Source organism: Aquila chrysaetos, chromosome 13 (assembly GCF_900496995.4).
Source record: "Aquila chrysaetos chrysaetos chromosome 13, bAquChr1.4, whole genome shotgun sequence".
NCBI classification, from domain to species: Eukaryota; Metazoa; Chordata; class Aves; order Accipitriformes; family Accipitridae; genus Aquila; species Aquila chrysaetos.
Window position 1 is genome coordinate 13749680 of NC_044016.1, and position 12071 is coordinate 13761750.

Genomic DNA, 12071 nt, shown 5'->3' on the forward strand with positions numbered 1-12071 from the left:
AAAATCTACCCTGCTCCAGTGTGTCCTGTCCACGGAGAGTGTGAAATTCAGTAACTACCTTAGATCAGTTTTTTCATCAGACACAGATTTTCTGTCAGATGCTTATTGAAGGTGCTCATGTACCTGAGGGCAAATGGAGACCCAGTCTGTCTCGTTATTATTGGGCTGCTTGCTCTCATTCAGGCATTGTGCATGTTATTAAAAACCATAGATACTGTAAGAAAAACAAATTGGTATTTGGGAGGTTTTATCATTGATTCTTGGTGAAGTCAGGATTTTATTATTTAAGCAGGAAGCATTTAGATACAGTCTTATTGAGCTTGTTGAGCTTGTTTGTGTCCAGTACTTCTTTTAGAGTCCTTTTTTTTTTTTTTAATAAAAGGCTAGAGTTTAATATTAAACTTGAATTATTTCAGTGCAAATGGTAACTGTTGTTAGTACCTAGATTCTTAATGTCACCTGGTACATGCAAAAATGGGGTTTTAACTATGATTTACTCATCAAGTTATAAAAAATTAATAACCAAAGTTCTATTAAGAAATCACAAGGCAAAGACGTAAAATCATTCCACACTGAGGCAAATCTCTTGTCTCATTTGCTTTTTTTGACTGTTGGTTTGCATTGGACCAGCACTCAATAGCAACAGTGCATGTCCGCTTGTCAGGTTCAGCAAGCGTTGACATATAGCTCAGGGAGAGAGATGGCAGACCTGCAGTCGCATTTTAATTCCACTGTAACTTAAAATGTAATGGTCTGGGCACAGTGGCTGAATTCGGTTGTATTTGTCTCTGTGCTGTTAGCACTGGTTTAAATTAGAAACAGGCTTTTAAGCCTTTGTTCCTTAGGTTAGTGGTCCTACAGAGTTCTTGGACACAGGCCTGAAAGCAGAAAGCTTGTGGGAAAGAAGCTATTTGTAGTATTAAAAAGCATAACTTCACTGGTCAAGCAACTAGAAGGTGAAGACAGATTAATAAATGTACTCTGGATATGGTAGTTTATTGTATATTATTAGAGAGTTCTGCTTGGCCAAGCTAGTGGGAGTCTTTTGGGGTTTTTCGTTTGCTTGTAATTCACTTTAAGGGTAAGATTCACGTGCTAAACACAAGTAGAACTGAGCTGAGGGTTTTGATGCATCAGTCCGTGTTCTTCTTTCAAACTAGATGGGGTGGGACCTGTTGAAAAATAGTCACTAATAATTTGTAAGATAAGATTATTGTAATGATTCCTTAAGAATTAAATTTATAACCATGTAGAAAAATAGATAATTTTGTTATTTATTCACTATTATCTACTCTGTGTGTGTGTGTGTGTGTATATATATATATATAAAATCTACTGCATGCTCATTAGACTTCCCATTGTGCATACACTTGCTAGCTGAAGAGCAGTTAATTACAGCACAGACTTGGGGGGCTACCTCAGGGTCTGTCTAAATAATGAGGAATAGTGTGATATAAAACAGGTTCTAATATTTTGTCCAGTTTTTTTGAAGAAATCAGTAATTGAGGATGAGGGCTTCTCACATGCTTCTACGAAACTACTGTGTATTCCTTGATGATTTCATTTTGAGGCATGTTTTTTGGAAACCAGGAGGATTTTGGTTTTGTTATGTCACTGCCTTCAAATTTCTGAAGGATCTAAACAGTAGCTTTCATGTCTCCTGAATTGCTCTTCTTTCTAGATACTTGAGTTAATCTACAAAGACTTCTTTGATCTTTTTTTTCCTTATCCTATCAGTTCCTATTATTTTTATTATTTTCCTCTGAAAACCTTCCATATTCCCCTAAGAATATGATTCACGGAAGGTAATAAATTGCTTAAGTGTCATTGCATGAGTCTTTCTGGGCTGACTTCATGGAAGCACCAATTTCAGCCTTTCAGATGGTTTGTATTGCCATATCTTTGCTGTCTGTTATCACCTCCAGTGTTTTTCATTGGTCTTACCTTCCAGCTTTCTTTCCCTGAATTGCTGGGCTTTAAACTTTCTTCCAAGAGCAAATTAATAGGCATTGTTTGCAGTTGAATTTTATTGTTACCTTTGTGCTGCTTTTTCTTTTTGTTTTTTGTTTGGTTTTTTTTGTTTCTTTTTCTTGTATAAGGCCCGATTAAAAGCTTATTTATGTTAGTGGGAATCTCATTTTGATACAAGGAGGCTTTGCAGAAAATCTTCAGTCACTGTCTACTGTTTCTCTACAATTCTTTATTTGCCCCTAGTTTTAGTCCTGGATTCTTGGGTGTTGCATGATTTACCAACAGTTTCCTTGCATGCAAGGTAAGTATGCTGGCTTACAGTGACTGTCAATGAAGAAGATGCACTTGTTTCCTTGTAGATCAGGCAGGCTTCTAGGGTTCCCTCTCAGTAGCAGCACCTTGTTTCACCGACATATTTATTCCTCTCTTCTCTAGCAGGCTATAAACTTTCAGAGAACCCACAGCAGATCTCTGGTTGCTAATACCTGCCTCCAGCCTGTTGGGACATATTTGGCTTAGTGTTTACATTAATGAACTTAACACAGGAAAGTAGGAGCACTGATGAAATTTCACTGATGACATGAAGCTGAGAGACCAAACTGATACAGTGCAAGCTGAGATTTTAATATAGTAAGACCTAGATGTTCCTGAGGCCTGGACTAGTATAAGACAAAATTAACTTAATCAAAGTGAAAGATCATACATGCAGGAGTTGCTGGCAGTGTTTTAGCTATAAACAGGTTGTCTGCCAGAATTAAATGTTGAGGAAAAGGGCTCTAACATGCTAGTTAATCATACAAAGATTGAACTACTCACTTGTTAGAAAAACACAAATGCAATCCCAGGATTTATCAGAAGCAATTGTAATGGAGATATGCAGCCTTATGGAAAATGTTAATGCATCAAACCCTTTTAGGTTCTCCTCTGTAACACTGCATGCCATTATAGCCACCCACAATCATAAAAGGCAAATTTTGTGGTGATGTGGAGACAGACTGAAACCTTATCACACAAAAAGAGAGTTAAATAGCTGGATGTTTTTATTTTTGCAAAATGAAGGCTGGGAGGAGGAAGGGCATGATTGCTGTTTTCATGCTCACCTGATGCACTTCCAGTCAGCAGATGGGCACACCTGTGCTGAAGTTAACAGCCATGCTGTCACATGCACAAAAAGTAAACAACCTGGCCATACTTTTATTGTTGCCTGGAAGTTGAGAGGTTCCCAACTATTAGGAGAAGGAGATTTTTGGATGGTATTCCAAAATCAGCAGAGTGTGTTTGTATGTATCCTAGTGACAGCCGAGTCTCTGCTGTCTAAAGGAAGTGCTGCAAATACCCTGCTCAGAGTAAAAACCAGAGTGATGCAGGCAGAGAGAGTGCACTGCGGGGAGTGCTGTGCATCTCTTGGGCAGGGCTTAAGCTCAGCTCAGCTGTGATGTTCTTCCAGCTCATGACATGGGTTGGCAGACCCTCATGGCTGATAAGCACGCAAATCCACCTTTAGGTGGGCTCTTGCCAAGTCACTGGGCTCTGTCTTTGTGTCATTCTTCCTGAGTGATGTTTTGTGTCCCTTCAGCTGACTGGGGCCACAGCGCAGTCAGATGAAGTGTTTCTGCATCTCTGGGGCTGAGTTAATAACTTCCCCAGACCTCCGGGGATCCCACAGACAGCTGATACCTGCATGGAGTTTGCTTGGGTCCAGCACACCCAGAGGGCTGCCATGTGAGGCTAATAAGCCTGAGCCAATCCTGGGGGCAAAAATGGGAAGTGCTGGTCATGTGTCCCCTGGCACTTGTGCAAAGAGATTGTCGAGGCTCCAGAGGTGAATTATTGCGTAGCCAAGCAGAGTTTGGCAAGGGCTGTGAATGTGAGCTCAAAGCTGCACAAAAGCAGCTACAGGTGTTCCCAGTGAAGAGCTGACCCCTGAAGCCAGAGTGCTGCATCTACTTGATGCTGCCTTTTGTAGCAACCCTGGGCCCAAGCTATTCCTTTTTGTGTGGCGTGGATAAGCCGTGGCACCTGGGTGTGCTATCTACAGAGCTCCAACTGTACTTTCAGGTTGGTTTGATCCATATTTGAAAGGATTGATAGGATGTCTGCAGTTGCAGATTAACTTAGCAAGTGCCAAGGTCTTTTCAGGTATGCCCTCCTGTCTCTTCCCCCCTGTCCCCCAAATGCTTCTGCACAGTGGGTAGTGGGGTTTGAACATCTCTTTATATGCTGTAGAGAATTTTTACTTTCGTACCTACTGTTTTCAGGCAGGTAGATACCAGAATTGTTGAGGATTTTTTGTTTCTTGGGTTTTTTTCTTTTCCTCTGCTTGCTTTAAAACTTCTGACTTTATCTCCCCTATACTCCCTTACCTATGTATCTGTTATGGGATGACCAAGGCTGTTTTCTTCCAGAAGATCAAATGAGGGAAAAAAAAGTCTTGACATACTGCTTTGTACCTGGAAATAGTGAGAATGCAGGAAAGAAACAGATAGTCTAATGCTCTTGAGCATTCAGTTGAGCCAGTATGCAAATACAAGAATTTGGCCTGAGGCAATTAGTTTCTGTTTGAGAATCGTTTTGTTGATATGCTACCACCCTCTCTAGTATTTCAAAAGATTTTGACATTAATATTATATCTGCCCTACAAGTTATTCTGACGAAAGGAAATTTAGAGTCTTAGACAAAAATCTTTCAGTGGGTTCTCTCTCTCTCTCTCTCTCTCTCTCTCTCTCTCTCTCTCTCTCTCTCTCTCTCTCTCAATATCCTTCCTCTTCTGTAGGGAGAGGCTTAATCAAGTTATACCTAGCCTATGTCTCTCTAACAAGTGTGTTAAATATGTATCTTCAAAGATAAGCTTGAATGACATGCAGCTAGCTAATAAAAGCAAAAATGTTCTTTCTTTAACAGGGAGGTTCAGAGAGCCAATTTGTATCTGAATGCCCTGCAGATAATCTTTTCCCTGAAATCCAGGAGAACCTCTTCTCTTCTGGCCAAAGACTTGACTGAATTCCTCTTGGACTCTTCATCTCTCATCTGCAGAGTCCAACAGGTGCAACTGCCTCCATCCATATGAATTTCAGTTGCAGCTTGTCTCCACTGTTCTAAGCAGCGATGAGAAATTTGATCCTAAATTTGTGGTGTCATTTTGCACTGATCTTGTGGAACCAGAAGTGCCAAGCTCAGTGTCAAATCGAGAATTTGACTTGCATAAATGAATGGTCTTTCTAAATACCCCCAGGCTACTCTGTGCTTAAATTTATAAGAGTGTGAGTGCCAGATTTTAATAGAAAGGTCACTATTAATACATTACTCTTGGTTTTGGCCAGTGTTGTTTTATCTCTGTAAAATACATAGTATAAGAAAATATTTTGGTGGAAAAATGACACATGTTACTAGTTTGGAGTAATTATCTAAACATTTGTGTCAAACTAGTGACAACACTGATCTTTAGCTTTTCTCAGCAATGCAATTAAGCAATGCACATTTGGTAAAATAACTATTGTTTCTAATGTAGCTATTACAAAGTGATTTTCTTTGTTCTTTGATATTTGATCTGAGGCAAGTTTTCTACTGTTGTCAGTGGATGGACTCACAGGGTTCTTGTTCAAAGGAACTGTATTTGTTCTTAAAAGTGGGTCAACTGTTTTGCATCTTCTCGGTATTTGTTCCTTTGATACTGGACTTAAATGGCTCAACTTTCATTATATTAGTATTCTAAATAAGGAAAAACCTTTATGCATGTGTTAGTTTTACATTGCTTAATTTTTACGATTTCTGTTTAGGAATTATTTTTGGAGCCTGTGGGTTTTTTGCACTGGCTTTCAGTTGTATTTGGACTGTTGTAGGAGAATTCCCTTACATTGCCTCCAGCACAGAGTAAACCTACTATCAGGGTCAAAAGCAACACAAAATTCAAGGAAAATGAATTCTTGGTCTCAGAAGGTTGATGTGAGCACACAAAAAGTGGAAAAGGAGTCACACTAATCATATCTTTTAAGTCTGGGAACTTGGTAAATTTGATAAACTGTGATCTGTTTCATCAAACAAAAAAAAAAGTTAAAACTGTTGAGCATCAAGAAATCAAACTACAGTGTGTTAAGAGGAAAAACAAAAGTTTTTGATTAATTAAGCCATACGTGTTGTGAAATCTTTGAAGTGAGTATCATGCACCTAGTAGAATACTTTTGACTAGCTTATGTTCAGGTACTTGGATTCATTGACCTACTTAAGTTTGAGCAGTGCTCTGACAAGTGATGTTAAAACCACGCAAGTGGTTTCTTTGGCTAGGAGTTACTGAATAAATTTATATGATTTGGTCACCATAGTTTTTTCCTATATGTGTCAGTGCTGTCCAAGTCATTGGTGTGTGCTAGGATCATCACTGCTGTGTTCAAAGCTAGTGCTTTCCAGTGTTTTCAGAGCTGGGGTGGTATTCCACAGAATTTCACACAACTCTGGTAAAATTCTCTATGGTCAGAAATACTACTTTTAAATAACCTAAAATATTCACCATATTTTTTCATTAGACTGATGACTGTTGGTCTTCTATCTTATCTAGCTGTAGAATAAAGACCTTGAGTGTCAAGAATTCATTTCCAAACTTCGTGCAAGACTGCTTTATATCTTTGGTGGATGAAAACAGTTACAGGTTTTTCCTGTCACATTCTCTTCTGACTGCAGTAAGGCAGAGTATGTTTCTGCAGTTTGTATAGTAGGGGTATTTCAAATTCAGAGAGGGGTAGAGACACTGGCTTAAGGTTGGTCTTGCTCACAACTTTGATTATTTCTCGATCTCTGCATCTTCTAAAATGTTTAAGAGACTATTTTGGAGTCTACATTGCTTCTGCTGTCACCGAAATGCTCTGCTTTCTCTTGCCTTTTTAGATCTCCAAGTTTGACTTGAACTGTTAAGCTATAATTCTGTGGGAATAAGTCTGAGTTTCTCATAATTTCAATTATGGATATTTTAGGGAATGCAAAACACAGATCACACATTCATGCAGTCTGAGTAATAATCTTGCGCTTAATTGGGGAAATATTTACAAGCATTCCCTGGGCATTTACAGGGAAGTCTGTCTCATGTTTGTCTTTTGAAAGAAATATAATAGTAATTGTTTAAAGATCTTAATTTTAGAGCTCAATATTGGTTGCATCAAATGCGATGGGAGATTTCTTAATACTGTATTGCTAATTCACAGCTATTCTTCTACTCCAGTCCTACTCAACTATTCACATTTTGGTTTGAAACTCTGAGTTCCCTCTGTCTGCTGTGATTTTCAGATCCCTACTCATAAAAAATACTGTAGTTCCAGATTCACAGTAGAATATTATATTACTTTGGATTTGTGATATTAGTTAACATTAACGATGGATAATAATTACTAAAGAAGTCAAAGAGTGATAAAAAGTTGCCATTTCATTGACGCAAAATTAGTGAAATACTTGGATCTTTGTGATCAGTGCTTTTTGAAATGAAACTCAAGTCAGCAGCATTGGAGGCTGGCATTAATTCTTGTGGATTTGAGGCCTGATTTAACCATGGTTAAACAGCACTACAGTGCTGGTTTTGCTATGTGGGTAGAGTGTAAAGGCTTTTAAAAGTCTCCAAGGACTTTTCTAGCCATCTGAAGTTAGAAAATTATTATTGTCATAGTGTGGAGGGAAGACTCCTGTAGGGCATCTAATATACTAGTTGCAATCATGTATTCCTTAAATCCAGATGCCTTATCTTCCAACGACTAGCTGATTTGTTTGACCAAGCCACTCAGCTACTCTGTAATTAGTTTTCTCTAGTGGAAAACAATTTCATGTTCCTTGAAAAGGAACTCCTAAAGGCTTGTGAAGTGCTCAGATGCCCCAACAGATTTACATGTATTTTGCCACAGTTGTAGACAGTGTTACAGCTGGAGTCATTAGGAGCTGTTGCTTCTTTCCATTCTTCAAGATATGATGCAATGTGCAATAGCATGCAGTTGGAATGATTTCAATAAATTAATAATTCAGGTTAGTGTATTAGTGTGTGATGATACATAACTTCAGATAATATTCCTCAGCAAAGCTTTTGACACTTTTTCCTGCAGTATCCTTGTGTCTTAGCTTGGCCATTATGGTTTGGATAGGTGGGCAGCTAGGTGGCTAAAAGAATCAGTTGGGTGGTTGGCCTCCGAGAGTCACGGTTAATGGGTCATACTGTACCTGGTGGCCAGTAGGTAACAAGCGGAGTCTGCAGGGGTCTGTCCTGGACCTGTCCTGTTTAACAGCTTTAACCATGACCTTGTCATGAATGAGTGCTTTGGACTGCTTAAGCAATCACTGTCAGTGGTATTAGCAAAAGTGATTTAATAGGAATTTATAAAAGCGCAATTTCACAAAGTTCAATGGCAAAGTTCACTCTATTACTTAATACATGGATGAAATGTACAAAGGAGAGTGAAGTTAGAATCAAACTAGAATTATTTATACAGAGACTGAAGACGCAAAAGGCTAAGAGGGAAACACACAAAGGAAAATCGAGTTAGAATTGATTTTTCGTGATTTGCACAGAGATGTAAAAAGGTAGGGGAGACCCTCTGTTGAGTCATGAGGTTCAGAGAAGACCCCCTTCTTTCTAAACTCCTGATGGAGCTTAGGTGTGGCTGGATCCACTCCTAGTCCCAGACTTGGGCAATGGTTTATGTCTAAAGGGATTATGTGTGTAGCAGCAGTCTGAGGTTCATTGACAGTTTGAGGTGAATCACAAGATATAGTACAATTTGATCATTTTAACATTTACAAAGTGATTCAATAGAATTTACTACAATCACAACAGTGACTTGGTTATAGATTAGAAAGGGCAATATTTATACTACACTTGCTGTAGAATACCTGGGTCAACTCACACACGCATGCACACAGACACTAAGAGAGAGAGATAGAGAGAGATAGGTAGAGAGATAGATATATATATATATAAGCAAAGGTATACCTGTTAAAAATTCCCCTTGAGTTCAGTGAAATACCCGCGTCAAATGTCTCGGCATTTTCTCTACAGGCGAAGGGTTGAGTCTCAAGGAGCGAAGGGTATCAGCCCAGGTCCTGTCGTCAGCTTTCAGCAACGGTCCTCCGATGTTCGCAAACTGGAGAGTTCGCGAGCGGTGAGAGGTGTCCCCCTCAGAAGGAGGTGCTGGTCGCAGCCCGCTGTGGTCCGGGAGAGCTCAGAGGGCCTCACTTAGGACCGCTCTTTATGGGTTCACAAGATGATTGGCTTTAGTCATCAGCAAATTACTGGGATTCCAGTAACACTGGTACCATTTCACAAGAGTTACTCAGATAAGGGATGTTCCAAGGCTGTCAGGGGATGACTAATTATTCCTGTTCCCACTCCCCACCTTAGCCATGGAAGAGTTCCTGGTACGGTCAAGGGACGCTTAACTGCCCAACTCACTACACAAAGGCTAAGGTCCAATGGGAATTCTTGAGATCGTAGAGCAGCGCAGGATGGTGGGGGGGAATGCACCACCACAGACTTGGAGCAGGGAACACAGTGCACTCTCAAGTTTGCAGAGGACAGCAGACCAGGGCCCCAGTTAATATGCTGGAGGGTAGAGCTGCCAGCCAGGGGTACCTGGGCAGGCTGGAGGGATGGGCCTGCAGGAACCTCACAAAATTAAGCAGGGACGAATGCCAAGTCCTGCACCCGGGGGAAGGAAGAGCCCCTGGCAGGGATACAGGCTGGGGACAGAGGGGCCGCAGGGAGCAGCTCTGCAGGAAAGGCCCCGGGGGTGCTGGCAGACAGCCAGATGCCAAGAGAGGCTGTGCCATCTCCATGCTTGCAGGTTTTCAAGGCTGGACTAGGCAAAACCCTAAGCAACCTAGTCTGACCCCGTGGCTGAGCCTGCTTTGAGCCAGAGGTTGGATTTAAAGACTTCCTGAGGTCCCCTTCAACCTGAAATACCTTATCCTGTGATTTTCTGACTATTTATTTATTCAATTTCAGATTTTAATTAAAATTTTAAATTTGCCTTTGTAATTTAATTTGCATGTCTAAAATGATACATGCTTAGTCTGTTCTATCACAAATTCAACTAACGCTTACTCTGTGTGTGTGTGTGCGCGCGCGTGTGTGTGTGTTAGTGTTCTGTCTAAAAAAAAAAAATAAAAATCTGGGCCTTTACCAAGTTCACATTTCAAAAATAATTGTTATATCACAAGTGTTATTTGCATTTCTGTTCTTATTACTGGTTTCTTTTATGCTTACTTCTTGTGTAAACTTGCCACGTGATTAATACGCTTTTTTATTTCAACAGAGGGAGAATATATCAAGATGTTCATGCGAGGTCGACCAATCACAATGTTCATTCCTTCTGATGTAGAAAACTATGATGATATTAGAACAGAACTGCCTCCTGAAAAGTTAAAACTGGAGTGGGTGTATCCTTGATATCAGTAACTACTTGCTCTGTTCCCTTTTCGTCTTGTCTTGCTTTTTTTTTCCCCTTTAGAATTTGGTCTTGTCTGCTCTGTTCAGAGATAAAAATTACTTAAAAGCAGGGAAAAAAAGTTCAATTTAATATAGCAATTGAAATGGTTCGTAGCTACTGTATAGTATGACTTTAAGCTGCAAAATATGTAGGCACAGAAAAGCTATATTATTTTTTCTTTGTTTTGCTGTTGAAAATAATTACAATTTATTTTTAGTGTGAAAGAAAGTCTCTTTGGAGAGTTACAGAGTTTCAGAAATGTCCTCTTCTGCCCCCCACTATATTAACATATGCTTTGCATTCAGGAACATTGGTAGTTTTCAATCTCTGTTCATTTTTAGGAGGTTTTAGAGCTATGGAAGATCTTGAATTTCTTGTGGTCATTACTTACAGAGTGAGGATTGCAGAAGCAGCCATCCTTTGCACTGCTTCTGTGTTTCAGCTCCAAAGTGAAGGCGTTTTCTTGGAGACTAGTGTGCATTAAATGCACTAAATAAATTTATCATTTGAAGAATGGAGTTGGTGTGTGGCTGATGACAATTCTCCAGGCTTAGTAGACGAGATGTTAAGTTCATTTTAAGAAACGTGCTTTTGCACACGTTTGGGTCTTCCTGACACCCCCTCATCTCTGCAGATTCTTCCAGTAAGCTGTGATTGTGTAAGTTTCTTAGTACTTCAGTAAAATAACATGTCTAGGCAGCACTTGGGTTGGTGTAATAATCTCAAGTTTGATCCTTCTGATGTTGCTGAAAGCAGAAACATTTTTAGGAATGTTGATGATACACTGTCATATGGCAGGATGTGTACAGACAGAGGCTACCCCTACCTCTATCAGCATATCTTAGTGACTAAGGCATACATATTTTTTAAGCCACCCCTTGTTACTCCCTTTAGGAAAGAAGATTTCTCTATTATTTTTCCTGCCTTTATTAACTAATAGATGTTTAAAACAGATAATGTTGGGTACTTGGTTATGAAGAGCAGCTGTGGAGCTCATGTCCTCTGAACTTTTCAGTGAGACTGTGGAAGCTTAGACCATAAAGGAGGAAAGTTTTGGATTAAAAGTCTGATGGGAAGGAAAACAGAGCTTATTCATGCTTTGCAAAGCTGTGATGCCCAGCTTTCCTACTGTCACAGCTCTTGGGTGCTGATGCTGGCATTCATATGACCGTGGAGTGAATTGGGTCAGTCACTGACCTGGCTGAAATGTAATCTTTTTTTTGTGGAGTTAACTTTCAGCAGGATCAACTCATTAATTTGATTTGCCCCACAAACATGCAAGAGCTAGAACTGGCATACTGGAGGGAGACCAGATCTACTTTTTCAGCAGCAGTGAGCAGTTTGGACTGACAAAAACTGATCATGAAGTCACACCCTCAGTTAAGTAAGTGCAAATCCAGTGTAGACACACTTACTTAATGTCCAAGGACCTTAGGTTAAATCCATTTCCTGCTGAGTGCTGATTAAAGTGAAATAAATCTAGTCTAAACAGACTGTCCATATGTTTTTGGAATCTGTTTAAGGAAATGTCATCCTAAATCAGACCAGTATATTTATGAGTGTAGGGTATCTTTTAGATACAATGGTGAAGAAAACAATGAGGAAAAGGCAGTAAAATTTATGAGGGCTTAATATTGGTCTCTATGA

General features: G+C 39.7%; 1 protein-coding gene across 7 annotated transcripts in view; it reads left to right on the forward strand.

The window, feature by feature from the left end:
* The window catches only part of EML4 (EMAP like 4), a 169379-nt gene that overhangs the window by 119456 nt on the left and 37852 nt on the right, over window positions 1–12071 (forward strand). For all 7 annotated transcript variants that reach the window (XM_030035140.2, XM_030035137.2, XM_030035139.2 and 4 more), the window contains one exon: window positions 10251–10374. In XM_030035140.2, coding sequence (XP_029891000.1) covers window positions 10251–10374 — 124 coding nt within the window. The remainder of the gene's footprint in view (window positions 1–10250; window positions 10375–12071) is intronic.